The sequence below is a fragment of the Physeter macrocephalus genome, chromosome 11 (genome assembly GCF_002837175.3).
Source record: "Physeter macrocephalus isolate SW-GA chromosome 11, ASM283717v5, whole genome shotgun sequence".
Classification (NCBI taxonomy): Eukaryota; Metazoa; Chordata; class Mammalia; order Artiodactyla; family Physeteridae; genus Physeter; species Physeter macrocephalus.
The window spans coordinates 63,065,251-63,083,532 of record NC_041224.1 but is presented as its reverse complement, the minus strand read 5'-3'; the positions used below and the strand labels follow the sequence as shown (position 1 = coordinate 63,083,532).

The 18,282-nt window shown below is 44.2% G+C and overlaps 1 protein-coding gene across 2 annotated transcripts in view; it reads right to left on the bottom strand.

Annotated features, from left to right (window-relative positions):
• The window catches only part of THSD4 (thrombospondin type 1 domain containing 4), a 572,998-nt gene that overhangs the window by 466,313 nt on the left and 88,403 nt on the right, over positions 1–18,282 (bottom strand). For both annotated transcript variants that reach the window (XM_024128852.3, XM_024128851.3), the window contains exons 4-5: positions 15,810–16,257; positions 2,724–2,826 (exon numbers count right to left, since the gene is read on the bottom strand). In XM_024128852.3, the coding sequence (XP_023984620.1) occupies positions 2,724–2,826; positions 15,810–16,257 (551 nt within the window). The remainder of the gene's footprint in view (positions 1–2,723; positions 2,827–15,809; positions 16,258–18,282) is intronic.

Below are 18,282 nucleotides of genomic sequence, written 5' to 3'. Positions count from 1 at the left end.
CTGTGCCCGAGTGTTCCCTGTATGTGTGTCTCTGTGCCTCTTCTCTTTTTATAAGGGCACCAGTCATATTGGATAAGGGCCCACCCTAATTCAGTATGACCTCTTCTTAACTTGCACTTTAATTACCATGCAAAGACCCTGTTTCCAAATAAGCAAATTCATAGGTACCAGGGATAGGACTTAAACATATCTTTTTGGGGGGACACAATTCAACCCACAGCACTAGATAAGACAGAGTCTTTCTCATTATGATTTCAAGTTCAAAGCCATGTAAGCCTGCCCATCCACCCGAGAAGTAAGTAAACAGACCCAAGAGATGGAGAGAGATAGAGAAAAGCAGGGTCCTAATATTATTGAATCCCTGGAATGCAGCCATGTCTGAATCCCAGCCCACCTCTTGGACTTCCCAGTAACATGACCAACAAAATATCTTTCTTGTTTATATATAGGTAGGTTGGATTTCGGTCACTAACAACCGAGAGTTCTAATTAATATATGCGCCAGTGAATTATGCTACATAATGTGAATCCAAATAGCTCCCCATATCTGGATGGGAAAGGGCGGGTGGGTTATATATGAAAAAGATTAGCCATGAGTCGATAACTGTTGAAACTAAGTGACGGGTAAATAGGAGGTTATTATTATACGATTATACTATTCTCTCTATTTTTACGTACGTTTGAAATTTTCCAAAATAAAAAGTTAAATCAAATATTAAAAAAGCCTCCTCCCCTCCCCCTGCCAGGACTCACAATTAAAGTCCAACACAAATCAGGGCAAACAAAAGAACAGGAAAGGTAGAATCATACATCAACCAGACAATGGCAGGCATCCACAGGGAATACTGATAATAGGTGAAAATATTAGCACATGTTTTGTTTGCGGCATGCAAAGGCCTTTTGATATTAGACATGAGTCTACCAGGCTTGACAGGATCAGGTGGCTGGCAGATGACCTCCCTGAACCAAGCAGAGAGGGTTGGGCAATGGGGCTCCAGCTCCAGGGGAAACAATGGGGAGCACAGGGCATGGCTGGAGGAATTCGCCTTTCTTCCCAGTGAATCACGGCAAAGCAGCTATTATTATCCACAGCCAGCAAGAAAGCAAGGGTGCAGCTCAGACAAAATGCTCTAAATGCTCACTGACAAGTACTGTTGTTCTGACACAAGAATATATTTCACAGGTTATGAAACACCCACGATTCTGTGCCTTTGATTTTTTTTTTTTTTTTTTTTTGGCGGTACGCGGGCCTCTCACTGTTGTGGCCTCTCCCGCTGCGGAGCACAGGCTCCGGACGCGCAGGCTCAGCGGCCATGGCTCACGGGCCCAGCAGCTCCGCAGCATGTGGGATCCTCCCGGACCGGGGCACGAACCCGCGTCCCCTGCATCGGCAGGCGGACTCTCAACCACTGCGCCACCAGGGAAGCCCTGTGCCTTTAATTTAAGCCAGAGTCACCAGCTCTTCTGAAATCCTGCCTCCCTCTTGGATTAGAGGTTCTCAACCCCAGCTGCTCATTAGAACTACTTGGGATCTTTAAAAAATCCTCATACCCAGGCTGCACCCCAAACCAATTAAATCATAATCCCTGGGAGTGGTGCCCAGGCATCAGTATTTCTAGAAGGCTCTTCAGCGATTCTAGTGGGCAGTGGTTATGAGACCACTTTGAGAATCCAATCAAGGCTACAGACTCTTCTCTGAGAAAAATGCACAGACAAGAATAATTCTGCATCCCATTTCAGAGCAGACATCAATCCTGCCTTCTCCTCCTCAAGGGCTTACACCTAGGCACAACCTTCCACATTTGGACATTGATTCTGTAATGGAATCCGCACAACTCATTATCAAGCCCTCCCCAGGACAATTTCTCCAGAGCTCGGACATAACAGCAGTGCTCCACACACTGGGTTGTGGCCCAGCCCAGCTGCCCCAGTCACTGCCTTGGGCTGACGTTGAGCAGAGCCCTTCAGCTGGACCCTGAGGGCAGCTGCACTCTCTCCTCTGGCCAGCATGGCTGTCGGTACTGAACCCCACAAGTTTCGCTTGACCCATCACCACTTTGGAGCCTACTTTCTCTGTGATGGGAAGATATATCTCAGAATGTAACACTTCTCAGCCCAAAAGCCATGTTATCATCTGCGTTTCAACAAAAGAAAGTGACTCCAAGATCTAGAACAGCACGGACAAGCTCTACCAATATCAGATCTTCCATCATTTTGAAAAGGCAGGAACCTTGGTCCCAAGGGCAATGGCTACCTACCACACTTCATCTTTGGAAAAAGCATTCAAGGCTCCCCCAACACAAAAGCCAAACAACTGTCCACCCTACAACTCTACATGCTCTCTTAAGCCACCACACCAGCGCTTGCAGCAGGAACCAAGGAAAAGGGAAACTCCAACCCTGCTCACTCCTCACAACCTTAGCTTGAAACTCGCTCTAACCCATTCCTCAAACCCTGCTCTGTCTCACTCATCCTGCCAGCCTCAGACACTGCTTGTTTCAGTCAATGCTTCATCCATCTGACTGATGGTCCAGGTGTCACCTGAGCTACACTACCTTTGGTAAAGACCCCTACCGGCTCCCCCTTGCCCCGGGGGTCACACTTTCTCCCTCATTGTCACTCTAGCCAGGATCACACCAATTCCTCCAGCAATAACCAAAGGTCAACAGGGTTGGAGAACAGACAGAAAATAATTGCTGTGGACAGGGCTAGGGCTATTCTTACCTTCTGCAAACGGTTCCCATTCATAAAACCGGCCCATGAACGGCTTGTTGTTGTAGGATGCACATTGTACCTCCCAGATACTTCTACTGCTTTCTGGACACACCTAATAAAGCAGATATTAAACATGCAATTAGTGTCCATACCTCTTCATGGCCCCAGCCAAATCCCAGGAGACCTCTCCAATGTTAAATGTCAGTCCTCCTCCACCGAAACCTGGGGTTCTACAAATGTGCTGATCACCTATATCGAAAATTTTAAATGCAGATCCCAAGGCTTCATTCCAAGTTTACTAAATCAGAAACTCTGGAAGGACACTAAAGTTTTAACACGCTCCCCGTGCTAAGTTTTTCCATACCATAATTTGAGAACCACTGACCCAAACCTGCTCCTGACAAAGTGGTCTGCTCGCCTCCCTCAAAGAGGCCATCCATTTCCATCTGTTTGACTTTCTTCGTGCCATTCCTGTGCGTGGAATAATATTCACAGCAAACATGTACAGCGCTCCTACCGGGTGCAGGCACTATTTTAAGCATATTTCACATATTAACTAACTTAATCTTCACGATGACCAATGTGATTGGTATGGTATTATTAGATTTTTTTCACAGGTGAGCAAACTGAGGCATGAAGCAGCCACACAGCCCGTGAGGACAGAGGCTGGATTGAACCCCAAGAAGTCTGGTGCCCACCAGGCTCCCTCTCAGTGTCCTCCCACCTTGTCTAAATTCTGGTCTAAATTCTCTCCACCATCTAAAGCAAGAGCTCCTAGCCTTCGGCATGCAAAAGAACCACCCAGAGAGCTCCTGGGAGATGCAAACTCCTGGATCCCTCCTCCAAGGATTATTATTCAGTAAACCTGGCATGAGGCCCCGTAATCTGTATTTTGTCAAACTATCCAGATGATTCTGATACACTAGACTACTCAAAGAAAACATCCAGCTCCCTCTGGTTTCTTTCCTTCTTTTTTTTTTTTTTTTTAACAAATATCTCTATTTTTTAAAATTAATTCATTTATTTTTGGCTGTGTTAGGTCTTCGTTGCTGCGCGTGGGCTTTCTCTAGTTGCGGCGAGCGGGGGTTACCCTTCCTTGCGGTGCACGGGCTTCTCACTGCAGTGGCTTCTCTTGTTGCACAGCATGGGCTCTAGGCACGGGCTTCAGTAGTTGTGGCGCACGGGCTTCAGTAGTTGTGGTGCACAGGCTTCAGTAGTTGTGGCTCGCGGGCTTTAGAACGCAGGCTCAGTAGTTGCGGTGCCCGGGCTTAGTTGCTCCGCGGCGTGTGGGATCTTCCCAGACCAGGGCTCGAACCCGTGTCCCCTTCATTGGCAGGTGGATTCTAAACCACTGTGCCACCAGGGAAGTCCCATTTATAAATGATAAATATGAGCAAAATGTGACATAAATGTGAAATAAGATCACAATCTCTCATTTAAAGCTAGGATCTAGCTTTTTAAAACTAGCAACACTCTGTTTAAGTGTAAGGTGTGTGTGTGGTGAGGGGGTGTTTTAATAATCAGATGGGAAAGGCATCTGGTCCCTTAAATATTAAAAGCTCTGTATAGAAGTCTCTGGAATAAACTGCTAATATGATAGCTCAAGTCCTGAAGGATTTAGAAAGAAATCTACTGTCTGTATCAGAAACATCAGGTCTCGTGGAAGATGAGGGAACAGAGGGAGAAATGAAACCAGGTGGAAGGAAAAACATCCCCTGCTTGATCAAGGGCACTTGGGGAGGCTGCTGGGACAAACACTCAGGGTGGTCATAACCCTGCTGCGGCCCGAGCCAAACCATATGGAGCAAGAAACCATGTGAAGTAGAACGTGATGGAAACTGGTGGGGGAAAAAAGGGCCGGAAGGATGGGCAGGGCCGGCTGAGCTCTGACGATGGGTGAGAAGCTGACAGGCTGGGGAAGGCTGTCTCCAAGGGCTTTGGAAGCCAAGCTGCTGGTGGTCCTGAAGCCGGAACCATGTAGGCTTCCAGCAATACCAGCTGCCTCCGTGAAGGATTTGGAGTTAAGATGCCTGTTACAACCCTTTGGCCAGAACCGAAGTTCGACTAGGATGGGATCAGCTGGGCAGCTTGGGAGTAAGTACCATCCTTGCGATGAGAAAGAATCGCCAAGGGGTTTGTTAAAAATACAGATTCTCGGGCTTCGCCCCAGTGGAGGGTGGGCAAGAGGGCCAGGAACATACACTCTAAGTGCTCCCTCTGGTGCAGCCAGCCTGGCACCAGACTATGTAGCCGCAATTAAGGGCCACTCCCAAGCCTCAATCACACGCCAAATTACTTAACATGAAATCACAGTGTGAGAGCAGGAGAAAAGCAAATCCAACCCCTTTAACTTAAAGATGAGGAAACAGAGGTGTGGCGAAGCGGGGTACCTTACCAGAGGTCCCACGGTGACATAGAGACAGAGCCTAGAATGCTGACCACCCACCCTGGCCATCACTAGAAACTCGAGATCCGCTGCTGGGTGGGTGGCAGGTTTTCGTAATGGAAAGAGACCAGAACAAGTGGGCCAAATGTCCCGTTCCTCAAATAACTACGTAAAGCCAAGCTGCTCTGAATGAGGCTCCAGCCAGAAGCCACCCTAACTAACCTAGTGGCAATTACCAGAATTAGAAGCTGTAGACCACAAAAACTTAGCCAGTCTGTTTAACCTCTTTCTACCCATCAGTAACATAGTGCCAATGGGCTGGACCACGAAACAACGCACCTTCAGAATCACTTTGAATTGCTCGGTATTTGATGATATAAATGCATATTTCATGCCATGGAAAGCAGTCCACAATCCATTAAGTGAAAAAAGTGATTATGTGTGTGGGGTGTGTGTGTGTAGAGAGAGAGACTAAAAGTGTTATCTCTGGAAGGTGGGTTGGTTATAGACGTTTTCTTTTTACAATTAACTTTTGGTTTATTTGTATTGTCTAATTTCTCTACAATAAATATATGACATTTATGTAATAAAAATATATCCATATTGAGCCCTTCCAAACACCCAGCCACACAAAGCTCTAAGGGCTCAACACTGATAACATTTTTATCAGTGTTTTTAATGCTAATGACTGGTGCTCTTATTATATCCATAAGCATCTGCCTAATCAACTAGCTACCTGTGATGCGTCATTCAGGATACCCTGTCCCCGGTCATCAACAAGTTCTTTATATTTGAGTGTGGCCCAGTTACCTCCTAAGGCCAGAGGGCTTAAAGTGGCATCAGACCCACAGTGAGGGATCAGGTGCTGAAGCAGCAAATCCACCTACAGTTGCCAGGAGGCAGCTGAGCCCAGAGGTTGACTACGGTATCCAGTGAGCACCTAGCAAGGGAAGGTGCAGCAGGAGGTAACAAGGTGCTCTGGAAGATGGGGGTCTCTCCCTGTGCATGACCCTGAGCAGGGACCCACAAGACGCCAGGTGAGCTGCCAGTTAAAGGCAAGACACTACTTCCTGGGGAGGAGAGAGACCTGGCCAGAGAAATGCAAGCCTCACAGAGTCCAGATATGGAAGTGGGCTACTGAGACAGAATGATGGTACAGGTGAGGAACACAGATGCCTGGGGTGATAATGATGATGACGGTGTTGAGAATAGCTAAATTTTATTGACACTTACTAAATGTCAGCCACTCCACCATATGATTTATGTATATTTGCTCATTTAATCCTCACAACCACTGTTATATCCATTTCACAGATGAGGAAGCCAAGGCAAAGAAAAGTTAAATGAGCTGCCCAAGGCCACAGGGGGAGTCAGGATTTGAACCTGGAACCCACAACAGTAACCACTATGCCACAGTGCCCCTCAAGAATGTGTGGATAGCAAAGTTAATTTGCAATGGGTCCTCAGACAAGAGGGCCGTAAACTTCTTCTTGCCTACTGTCAGGAGACGTCCTGGAGGACAAGTTCAGATTCAGCCTCTGAGGCCTCCTGAAGTGGCCCCAGCAACAAGGATCAGGGAGCCGTGGATTGAGGATGAAAACCAAGGAAGGCTGGGGAATTTCTGTTTCATGTCTCTTTTGTAGATTACATCTGTTTGTACTTATACTATTATCAGTATAAGATCTCCTCTCATTTTAACAGACTCTCTGAAGTTAAAACTTCCAGGTTACAGATCATTTTACATTTGTTATACTTTAAGTGGGTTGTTTCCTGATGCCATACACTGAGTCACCCTCACCTTATCAGTAACTGTCTCTATATTACACTGTGAGTTGGCTTTGGGCAGATTTCCTGCAGACAGCCGATCCTTTCCATGGGCACGGATTCTTATAATCTCCAGGCCAGAAAACTGAAACAAGGGAAAAGCCATGTAGATAGAGATCGGGCTCATTCAGGATGGGGCCAGCTAAGATTGGAGCTTTATAGCCAAGGAATGGCCCTGGGAGATAACCTCCCTTCAGATGACTCCTTTCCACCACAAAGAGGGAGGGATATTCCCACTGGTCTCTTATGGGGAGAAGAATAAAGATTTACTTTAATATAATGAGCTGAATCCTGATAGAGCACTTCAGGCCCTATCCAAAGTTCCACCTAGACAGTTGACTGGAGTTGCTATGAGTCACAAAGAGTATTATGGAAACTCTGACTATGTTTCTAGTGACCCTGGTTAATATGAGATGCCAACTGCCCATACGTAACTTCACTGCTCAAGAGGCTGCTGTCAGTGATCACACAATTAACTTTCAATAATTAATTACTTTCAGTTCCCCAGGAGACTGAAGAGTATCATCCCCGATGAAGATGACACCAAGGAACATGACCTTGGGGTCTGCCTGGGTCCAATATGCATTTTTGATTTTACCCTTTGCATTGCTCTGGATTCAATCAAAAGACCGGCTACCATAGCAACACATGATGTATTTAACATCACCACAGTGAAAAAAAAATCTAAAGAAAAAAATCTAGAAAATGTCCCTGCACTGCCATGAGAAAGTGGCTCTGTGACCTTGGGCAAAGCAGTTTGCTCTTCTAAACCTAAATGACTGCATTTCAATAACAAGCCCTGCGCCACTCCCCTCACTCCCTAACCCGGGAATTCTGTGAGGAGTAAACTAGTAATAGATTAAAGTTTCTAGCTCATAGTAATGTTCCATAAATGTTAGCTGAATTGGAATCTAAGAAGACATCAAAGATGAATCCAGCAGTTCCAGAAGCTGTTAAGTGCCCGACAGGTAGGTGTTCTGAGCAAACATTCCCTTCTTTTCTCTTCTATAGATGGAAGACGGGCTTTGTTTCCCATCATCTTGTTATATGATACAGAATCATATAACCATGGACCAAAATTTCTTACAAGTTATCCAGCACAGTTTTCAAATATGTTTAATATCTGCTTCCTCAAGTCTCTTGGAACAAACGCAACCTCACAGAAACTCTTCTGCCACCTCCTACCACTTCCAGGGCCCTCTAGACAGTCAGTGAATTGGTTTGTGCAAAAGAGCTGGGTAAAGGCTTTGGATTTAAAAAACAAAAAACAAATAACTGAGGTTTTCTTAGTTCTCAAACACTTTTTTTTTTTCCTATCCAAGTTCGTACTGTTCTCCTAGAGAAAAGAGTTTCTCTCTTATTCAATAAATACATCAAAGACCCAAAGGATATTACTATAACTAAGCCCATCCATTCACCCACGAGAACCCTATTTTTTAAATACTCTGTACAGGGCTTCCCGGGTGGTGCAGTGGTTAAGAACCCGCCTGCCAGTGCAGGGGACGTGGGTTCGAGCCCCGGTCCAGGAAGATCCCACATGCTGCGGAGCAACTAAGCCTGTGTGCCACAACTACCGAGCCTGCACTCTGGAGCCCGCATGCCACAACTACTGAAGCCCGTGTGCCACAACTACTGAGCTTGCGCGCCTAGAGCCTGTGCTCGGCAACAAGAGAAGCCACCGCAATGAGAAGCCCATGCACCGCAACGAAGAGTAGCCCCCACTCACCACAACTAGAGAAAGCCCGCGTGCAGCAATGAAGACCCAATGCAGCCAAAAATAAATAAATAAAATGAATAAATTTATGAAAATAAATACTCTGTACACATGTCTATACAAACCTAGGCTTACCCCAGGAATGCTTATTTCTCTCTCTTTAGATTATGAATGTATCTCTGTGCCTGTAAGAAGGTCTGAAAGAGAATATCTTTTTTTTCTAACTAACCAGGAAGGAGCAACTAAGCCTGTGTGCCACAACTACCGAGCCTGCACTCTGGAGCCCGCATGCCACAACTACTGAAGCCCGTGTGCCACAACTACTGAGCTTGCGCGCCTAGAGCCTGTGCTCGGCAACAAGAGAAGCCACCGCAATGAGAAGCCCATGCACCGCAACGAAGAGTAGCCCCCACTCACCACAACTAGAGAAAGCCCGCGTGCAGCAATGAAGACCCAATGCAGCCAAAAATAAATAAATAAAATGAATAAATTTATGAAAATAAATACTCTGTACACATGTCTATACAAACCTAGGCTTACCCCAGGAATGCTTATTTCTCTCTCTTTAGATTATGAATGTATCTCTGTGCCTGTAAGAAGGTCTGAAAGAGAATATCTTTTTTTTCTAACTAACCAGGAAGTATGTGGCAAAATGCAAACTTAAATTCAAAGCTGCTACTCCCCCAGGGAGCATAAATTTCTCAGTGGCTACTTTGGGGATCACATTAATAAGACTGGTTTCTTCCCCTCTGCTATCTGCTGAGGCAGGATGTGAAATTCCTTCAAAGGCAAATAGTCACTGTGCCCCTACTATGTGTCAGGCGTTGCAAGCATTGAGGATGCAGAGAAAAGTCCCTCATAATAGTCTTTCGCAGGGATTTCACAGGCCAAGGTAAATAAAACAAAACAAAACAAAAATGAAAAAGCCCAACAACAAATAAAACATAAACCAAAACACATAATGCAATGAGAAGAATTTGGTGAACTGTTTGGGCACTACATTTCTAACCCTGCAAAATAAGGAGGGGGCTGAACCTTCCTAATATTGATAAATCAAGACAATAAAAATTGTTAATATACTATATATAATAAAAATATAACTGAAAATAAAATGTGGCTAGCAGAGATCAGCAGAGTGGGAGGAAAGAGGATCATTTCTTCATCTTTCAGAGTAAGGAGTCAGAGAAAATTTGAAGTTGACATATCAAGAAGCAGAGATGTTGGTACACTATTTAGACTTATGGAGAGAATGAGAGTAAAACTTTTAAATGACTGACTGTGATTACATCTTGGGAGAGGGACTAGGATATACCTCTCTCTACCACTGTGATATTTCTTCCTTTTTGTACTACTTTTTAAAATAATGAAAAGTGGCAGTTGTGAACAATTCATATATATGTGTATGATTCATACATCTATATTTCATACATATGAAATATATCTATATGAAATTTATTTGAATATATTTAATATTTACGTGTTTAATATACTTAATATGTATATGTTCACAAAATATTCATATACATATTTCATATATATATATGTAAGGCCACTTTTCATATACATATGAAAGTCAATAATAGAACTTTCTATGGAAAATTCCCAGTGGTCTGAGAAGATGGAAAGCAGAATAATGCAAAAAGCACTGACACTAGCATATATTTCCCAGATAAGGAGGTTGGTGACGAGCTCATGATAGGAAAAACCTACGCTGAGCCCTCTAGTTAGATGACCTGTCCATCCGCTAACTGGTCCCACAGTTCCTGTCATGTTTTACACCTTACAGAACTGCACTGACTTCTTGACGTGGCCCATTTGCTAAGTTTCTCCTTAAACTGCAGGCAGGAAGTTGTTTGTCAGCTCCTCTCATTTCATATGAGACTAGGAATGGTATAGAATTAGATCTGCCTGAAGAGAGCTTAGCTATATTTGAGATTTGTCCAACATCTTCCCTTCATTTTCACTTACTTTGGGCCAGAAACAAGTCCACAGGGATAAATCCATTGTCAGAAGTCAATCCCGCCCCAGGGAAATTTACTGGAGAGTCATTGATACCAGAACTCATCACAGCCATTGTTTGCTAAAAGCTGCTTTTTAGCCCCAAAGGTTTTTCCCCTTGAAACGTTAAGTGCACTCAGTCTAAATTCAGGATCATTTTTCCTTTGGCAGCAAAGCCCTTTAAAAACTTGAAAGCTTGCCCCCGCCTTGCACCTGGTGACTCCCTCCAGCCTCCCTGATCCAGAAGGAGCCTGTGTGTCAGTCCCCTCTCCAGGGAGGAAGCACTGAACTCACAGTACTTAAGAGAAGAAGGCAGGAGAGAGACACCTAGGTCTCCAGGACAAAGGGCGTAAGGTGTCTCGGTTGGTTCATGTATTTTGCAAAAAAATAATACAAAACCCCAGAAACAGCTAGTAGAAAAGAACTGTATTTTTACTACATCTCCACGGTCACCAGGAGGGATTGTGGTTTGGTTTTCTCCTTCCCGTGTCACCCCTATAAAGACTCTAGTTCTTTTGCTCCCAGGTCTTAACCTTCAATGAAAGTCCATGAAGAAGAAACTTATCTATTTCCTCGATTGCTTGAATACTTATAATTTTTAGCCATAGCTGAGGAAGTGCAGGGCTGTGGATAAACCATGGACATCTCTGTGTTGCCCCTTCACTGCTGAAGACATACTTGCAGGTGAAGCCACCGCTCATGGCAAAAGCATCTCATTCCACTGAGAGGTCCTCCAAGCGCCCCTTCTTGATCCTCAGTCCTTACGGGAGCGCAAAGGGGCTCTCGGATCCCTGTCACTCCCTCTTCCTAGAAAACTATCCCTTCTGCTGGATCGCCTGCAGGAGGCCTTTGCTGCCTCCACCCAAGCCAGGTTCATTTCCACTACCTGGAGATTTCAAAGTGCCTACACAGCGTGTAGAGTGGTGACTGTGCCCTGCGCTTGTTATTACCTATTTATGAGTCTCTCTCTCCCGCTGGACTTTGAGCTTAGGCTCAGAGCTTGCTCTACTTTCAGCATCCCTGACCCCGCTCAGTCAATGTCAGTGCCGTGCTTATGGACTCCAAGCAAAAACCCGCAACAGTGAGTGACTTGGACTGTTGTACTAGTAGACGTCTAAGATGATGCCTGCTCTAAAAGACCACAGATTCTTTATTTTTACTGGAGTGTATCACCTTCACTTCCTCATACACATTGTAGGCAAGGAAAAAGAAAACCTTCCTTATTTTTAAAGTCTACATTCAGGGATCATTAGTGCTGCATTTATTACTGATACTGAAGTACCATTTCATAGAGGACACCTTATATGAATCGAACAATCCTAAAGACAAACTAGCATGCTTAAAATTCCCAGATGACATCACAAGGTAGGGCTTAATATGAAATATGCACATTTGAGGGTATAAAGGCTTCACTGGCATGAAGTTATCTATAGGCTGACTTTTATCACTTTAAACATGACCCAAGGGTGATTACATTGAAAGCCACATCACAGCGAAAATGCTGGGTCTCTCAGCAATCTTGTTTTATTCTTGGGCAAAGGGAAAGGACTCTCAACCACGGCTAACCCAAAGGACAAAAGAGGACTCTGAGCAAGTCTGACCATTTCATCCACAGTTCCATGACTCAGCCCTTAGGAATCGGGAGCTGTTCAGAAATGCAGACATCTTACTCCATTCTTATCTCCAGCCACGTTCACTTATCCAGGTCCAAATGGTTTATTTACTAACAATGTGTCAGCACGTGCCAAGCTCCTTTTACACATGACCTTATCTGAACCTCACATCAACCCTATGGAGCAGGTACTATTATTCTCCCCACTTCACAGATGATCCTCAAAGAGTTAAGTAACTTGTCCAAGGAAACTCAGCTCCCGGTGTTGGAGCTGGGGTTTGTATCCAGCTCAACTTAGCTGCCAAACTCACTGTCCCACACTGTCTTGCAGGCTTAACATCCAATTAAACCAGTTGATTAGAACTGCTTTCTGATTTTTCACTGTGTTTAAAATGTTTCTCACCCATCAATCTCATGTATGAAAGTCCAGCAAGACCATGTGATAATTCTGTATTCTGAGATGTTAAAGCATAAGTTTCCCATTAAGACCGTGATTATTTAAAGTGGATAGAAGGAGGCGGGAGGGAAAGGAAGGAGGGTCCCTACCACCTGGCAGGCACTGCAGCACCCAAGATCCTGAAACAACCCTGCCTTTTTGTCCTTGACTAAGCTGCTTCCTTGACCCCAAATGCTCTTATCCCTTTTTTGGCCATCCTTGAAAGCCCAGCTCAATTGTTCCCTTCCCCAACCCTGTGGCCTCCTGCCCTGTGCTCTCAGAGCTCCTTCCCCCTCACTAAGTGCTCCAGCACCAAGTGCTACGGCCTACAAGTAGCTGAATTTAGCACCTTCTCTGTTGTGTTGAGGGAGGGATTGTGACCAGTGATGAGATTTGGAAGGCTGCAAAAACATTTCCCCTAATTCAGACCACCTGTCATAAGCATGACCTCACAGCTCAGAACTGAGCCCTTTACTGTGGGGTAGTTTTAGAAAGGGGGCATTCCATCAAGAACTGGGGTGGGATATACTGGGCACTTAGTTAAAGGGATGAAGTTCTGAAATCAGTGGATATTTCCAACCTACCCTGGGTTACTTTCCCTTCTTTTTCTTCTCCCAGATAATAACTGGGTGAGAACTTGAAATGTATGCATTATTTTCTAATTTTTGAAGAGGACATAAGTGATAACTTTCATTCCTTGTTCACTGTATTACCCTTCACCTCTTTCCTTTTTGAGTAGGAAGATTTACATAATTGGGGGACTCACGCCATCCCCTCATTTGGACATCGAGGAGGATACGTACATATCTACATAAGGTCATTGTTGCTAAGATGCTGGAGCACATGGGTCCACGTGGAGGATGTGCAAATAAGACAACACAGAAGACTGAGATTGCTCTCCTTAGAAAGGCCTGATTGCAAGGTTGGTCCTTGGCTGATGTCTGGGAACTTGGATTTCAAAAGGGTTCCCACCACTCCCTAAGTGATAAGAGTGACTCACTATGCTCCAACTATATGTACAAGCAATATATTTTATGCTAAGCACCTGCTTTCCTTTTGGGAACCTGGAACTTTAGTATGTAGCAGGCAAAGGGTGCCTATGTGACTGGCCACCAATATAAACTTTGGCCATGGAATCTGTAATGAGCTTCCCTGGTAGACAACACTTCACATGTGTAACAACTCATTGCTGAGGGAACAAAGTGCATCCTGTGCAACTCCACAGGGACAGGACTCTTGGAAGACTGTGCCTGCTTTCCTCTGGACTTGGCCCCATGCACCTTTCTTTTTGCTGATTTTTCTCTGTATCCTTTTGCTGTAATAAATCATAACTGTGCATACAAATATATGTTGAGTTCTATGAGTCTTCCTAGCAAATCAATAAACCTAGGAGTGGTTTGGGGGACCACTAACACAGGGAGTTTTAAAGTGTCCATGGGGCATGGCCCAAGTCACAAGAAGCCATGGGCTTATAAAAAGAAGATATGTAGTAATGGGACCTCCAGGGAAAGCTATCTCTCAATAAGGGTAAGTACGATGTGACTTGGGGTGATGGCATGCAAAATGTTAGTGAAAAGAAGGGAATTAAACCTATACAATCCTCTGTCAACATTTACTTCTTTGTCTAAGAAAATGTGTGAGACATTGTTTTACCTATGTCCACAATGATGCAGACATCATTAATTCACAAGAATTTTTAAACATTCCTTGCAATTCAATCTCCTCGGTAGTGGAGTTATCCAGCACCCGGAGAAGCCACAGCTTTTGTATGGGAAGAGGCAGCCCTGCTGTTGGCAGCATAGGTCTGGAAAAAAGTGCATGCTTCAAAAACGTAGGTGAAATGAAAGAAATGCTCAGTAGATATCAGGTCCACATATATGTCAAATGCCTTCTCTCTTTTCCCTTCTCTTTATGGATTACTTGGTCCTAAAAATTGACACATAGTAGTCAATGGGAGAATATATTCTACATTAGAAATGAATTCATTTCATTTTTAAAAAATTGCAATGGATATTCCAGAACAGGGACTGTGTCTTATCATGGACACAAGTATTTTTTTTTTATTTATAAAGCACTTTCTTAACATCGCCTCATTTGATCCTCGTAACAACTCCATGAGGTAGATGATATGACTTCTATCTTCCACGGAGCCTGGTCCGTTACAAGACCAGCAATGACGTGCAATTAAGACTTACTAGTTGACTGAGAGCTTTAGGAAAATTACTTTAGGCTTTAGGAAAATTACTGCTTTACAAAAATCAATAATTCCTGAAGTCTGTCAGTGGAAGAACAATCTGAAAAGCAATCCAGGCATTCAGAGGAATTATTAAAATCACAAATTAAGTCATTTCTATGGACTCTATGGCAGGAAACATATTTTTAATGAGGAAATTGAAGCTAATATATAACAGCTGTCCTGTTACCCAGTAACAGGCTATTAAGGCAGATTAAATTATTAATGAAAAATATAATAACTTGGAAGTTTAACCTTTAAACATTCTCATTCCTTTCTCTTTTATTTAAAGTCTTTAAACTGATATTTATTTTTAAAAACACATTTGGTCATCTTACGTAGTTTCCATTTATAATTTGCTTTGCTGTGGAATCATTAGCTGTAGAATTTTCAGCAATTTTTCACTATCAGATTTTTTCACAGTACAGTATCCAAAGTCTTTACGCCTTGAAGAGCAGGGAGCCTCCAGGAAACCTACTAGATGATACGCATGCTGGTCAAACCTCCCAAAACTCCCACATCTTTGACACCACCACTGGTTGCCCTAAATTAGCCAAACTGCACTTGACTTGCAGACTCACGAGCAAAGAAAAAATATTGTTGCTATAAAGCCACTGAGAATGTGAGGGTTGTTTGCTACATGCAGCAATAGTGATTGTCAATAAGTGATTCAAGAAGTTATCCATTAGTTACTAAAGTAATAACCTTATAAAAAAGAAAAGTATACGGGAAGAACACATGAAGAGAAATGAAAGGGAGGGAAGCTAAAAGGTGCATTCACGTGGCCTAAAAAACCATGCCCTCTCTGTCTTCCATCATGTTTACCGCCAACCAGCAGAAAGATAAGAGTAGCAGCTGTTTCCAGGGCCAGTCTCAGGCGGTGTATACTCACATTCGTGTTGCACAGCTTGTACTGCCGATAGGCCCCAATGCAGGAGATTGCTGTAGATCGGGCAGGCTGGGAGAAGCTCTGAGCTGCCCTGTGGGCCCCCAGGCCAGGGCTGCTGCTTGTTTCTGGGTTGTGGAAGAGATTTGAGGCTTCAGGGAAGCCTTGGTCATGGGTCAAAGGCAGCTGGTAGATGGAGCCCTCTGAGACTTGCAGTCCAGGATGAGGGCCACTGCCACTCTGGTACAGAGGTCCATGTCGGGGGGCCCGGTGGGCTGGAAGGTTGTATCCATGGCTAGAACCAGATGCCCCCTGGGACCTGGAATTCCGGGATGAGGGCCTCTGCCTCCGAAGCCTCTGTGGCAGCTGTGCAGAGTCCGTCTGCAGTGGTAAGATGTATGGGGCCTTACCATAGCCATACATGCCGGGGCCGATGGGACCTCGGGTCCTGCTCCTAAAGAGAGACACACAAGAGAGGATTTTCATGTTAACCCAGAAGCTCTGATCCATGGGAGAGGGAACTGGGTAGGAACAGAAACCTGGGAGAGAGCCTACAGTGGAACAAGGAGGTAAAAGAGGGCTTTCCAGGAGAAGGGAAGATTCTGGAGGCTGGAACAGAGGCTCTACAGAGGCTACCATGTAGAATGAAGGTGGGAATCAACAGTGGGTGATGTGACTGGTGGAAAATGAGGTTAGAACGGTAAGCTGCGCCAGTATGTGATTTATGTCAGGGAGTTTGGGTGTTTTTGTAGGTTGTAGGGAGCCACTGAAGGTTTTGTGGGAAGAATAAAGATAGAATTGTAACTTCAGCCAGAGTAACGTCCTGTTCACTTTTTTTTCAAATAATAGTTTGTGGGGGTTTTTTTCTCACTTAATTGTACCTGATATTTCAGACCCTGTTTCCATGACCATTCATGCCCCAATAGCTTTTCCAGGTAAATGGAACCTAGCTAAGCAACCAAAGACTAATGCAGTCCTGAGGCGTGACTTTTTCTGGGTCAAACTCAATCCCTGATGAAATGAGAGGAGGCTGAACAATGCGGAACCCATGCGGAACAATGAGTAAATGGTCATCTTCACATTGGTATGGATCTTTAGGTTTTGTCAAGACCAGCTGCCTTGTGAGGTCTTATGACAATCATGTAAACAGAAGTGTGCATGTAAATTTCCAACAACTGGCTTTCCAGGGGGAAAAAAGCCCTGATTTGTGCCATTTGTCCATTTCCATGGTGTAAGTACTCCCACCATGGCCAATTTCAAGATATCAATGTGAAGACACAATCATCTCTAACAAGCAGGGAAAAAAACTCCAGCACACCACGGCATACAAATGTACTGTGAAAATACTGTTTGCAAAATACAGAGTTAGGAATGATGAAGAAATATAAAAGTGAATCAGAGAGGGTTCCCAAGATCCCAACCGTACAACTGAAAGTAACTAGAACATAACACAAGGTGGGGTAACAGCCTTGGGAGCAATACAACAAGCAATGCGTCAGGAATTCTGAGGCAAGACAATGCCTCAGAATTTCTCCGCCTTCTGTCTGTGGGGATCTGAGAAGGTTTCACCATCACTGGTCTGAGCATTGGGAAGCAAGGTTCCAACGCTCTGTGGAAGGGTTTAAGTAAGACATATAACTCTTACTTATTTATAAAATGACTGAACTGGATTAAATGACCATGAAGGTCGTTCCAGCTCTAAAATTTTATGCTTCCATAATAATTAATTCTACATTTATGTAAAATTGGAAATGAGCCCAAGAGTTTCTACAGGATGGCCCCATTAAAATAAGCACATTAAAACAGCAATCAAGGTGAAACATTAATTTCTGCCCTCATGAGGAAATTCTTGCTTCACTCTACATAACCACTGAACGTAACATTTAACAGACCACAACTAATTATTAACATCTTTACCACTAATTGCACCTTCATTCTTAGCTGATACAGTTTTGAATTAAACTGTGCTAGTGTTTATTTTGCCTTTAGGCATTTCTCAATTAATCTTGGCAACAGGTAGGACTCTATGAATGATGGGAGGATCCAGAATGTTGCTTTGAGAGATGCAATTAAGAAGTTGGTCTTAGGAAGAGCTTCAAGATGGGGGAAGAGTAAGACATGGAGATCACCTTCCTCCCCACAAATACATCAGAAATACATCTACATGTGGAACAACTCCTACAGAACACCTAGTGAACATTGGCAGAAGACCTCAGACCTCCCAAAGGCTCTTGGTGCTTTGGCCAGGAATCAGGGCTGTACCTCTGAGGTGGGAGACCCAAGTTCAGGACACTGGTCCACCAGAGACCTCCCAGCTCCATGTAATATCGAAAATCATAATAAGGTCACAGACACGCCTAAACACACCACCAGATGTGGACCTGCCCACCAGAAAGACAAAATCCAGCCTCATCCACCAGAACACAGGCACTAGTCCCCTCCACCAGGAAACCTACACAACCCACTGAACCAACCTTAC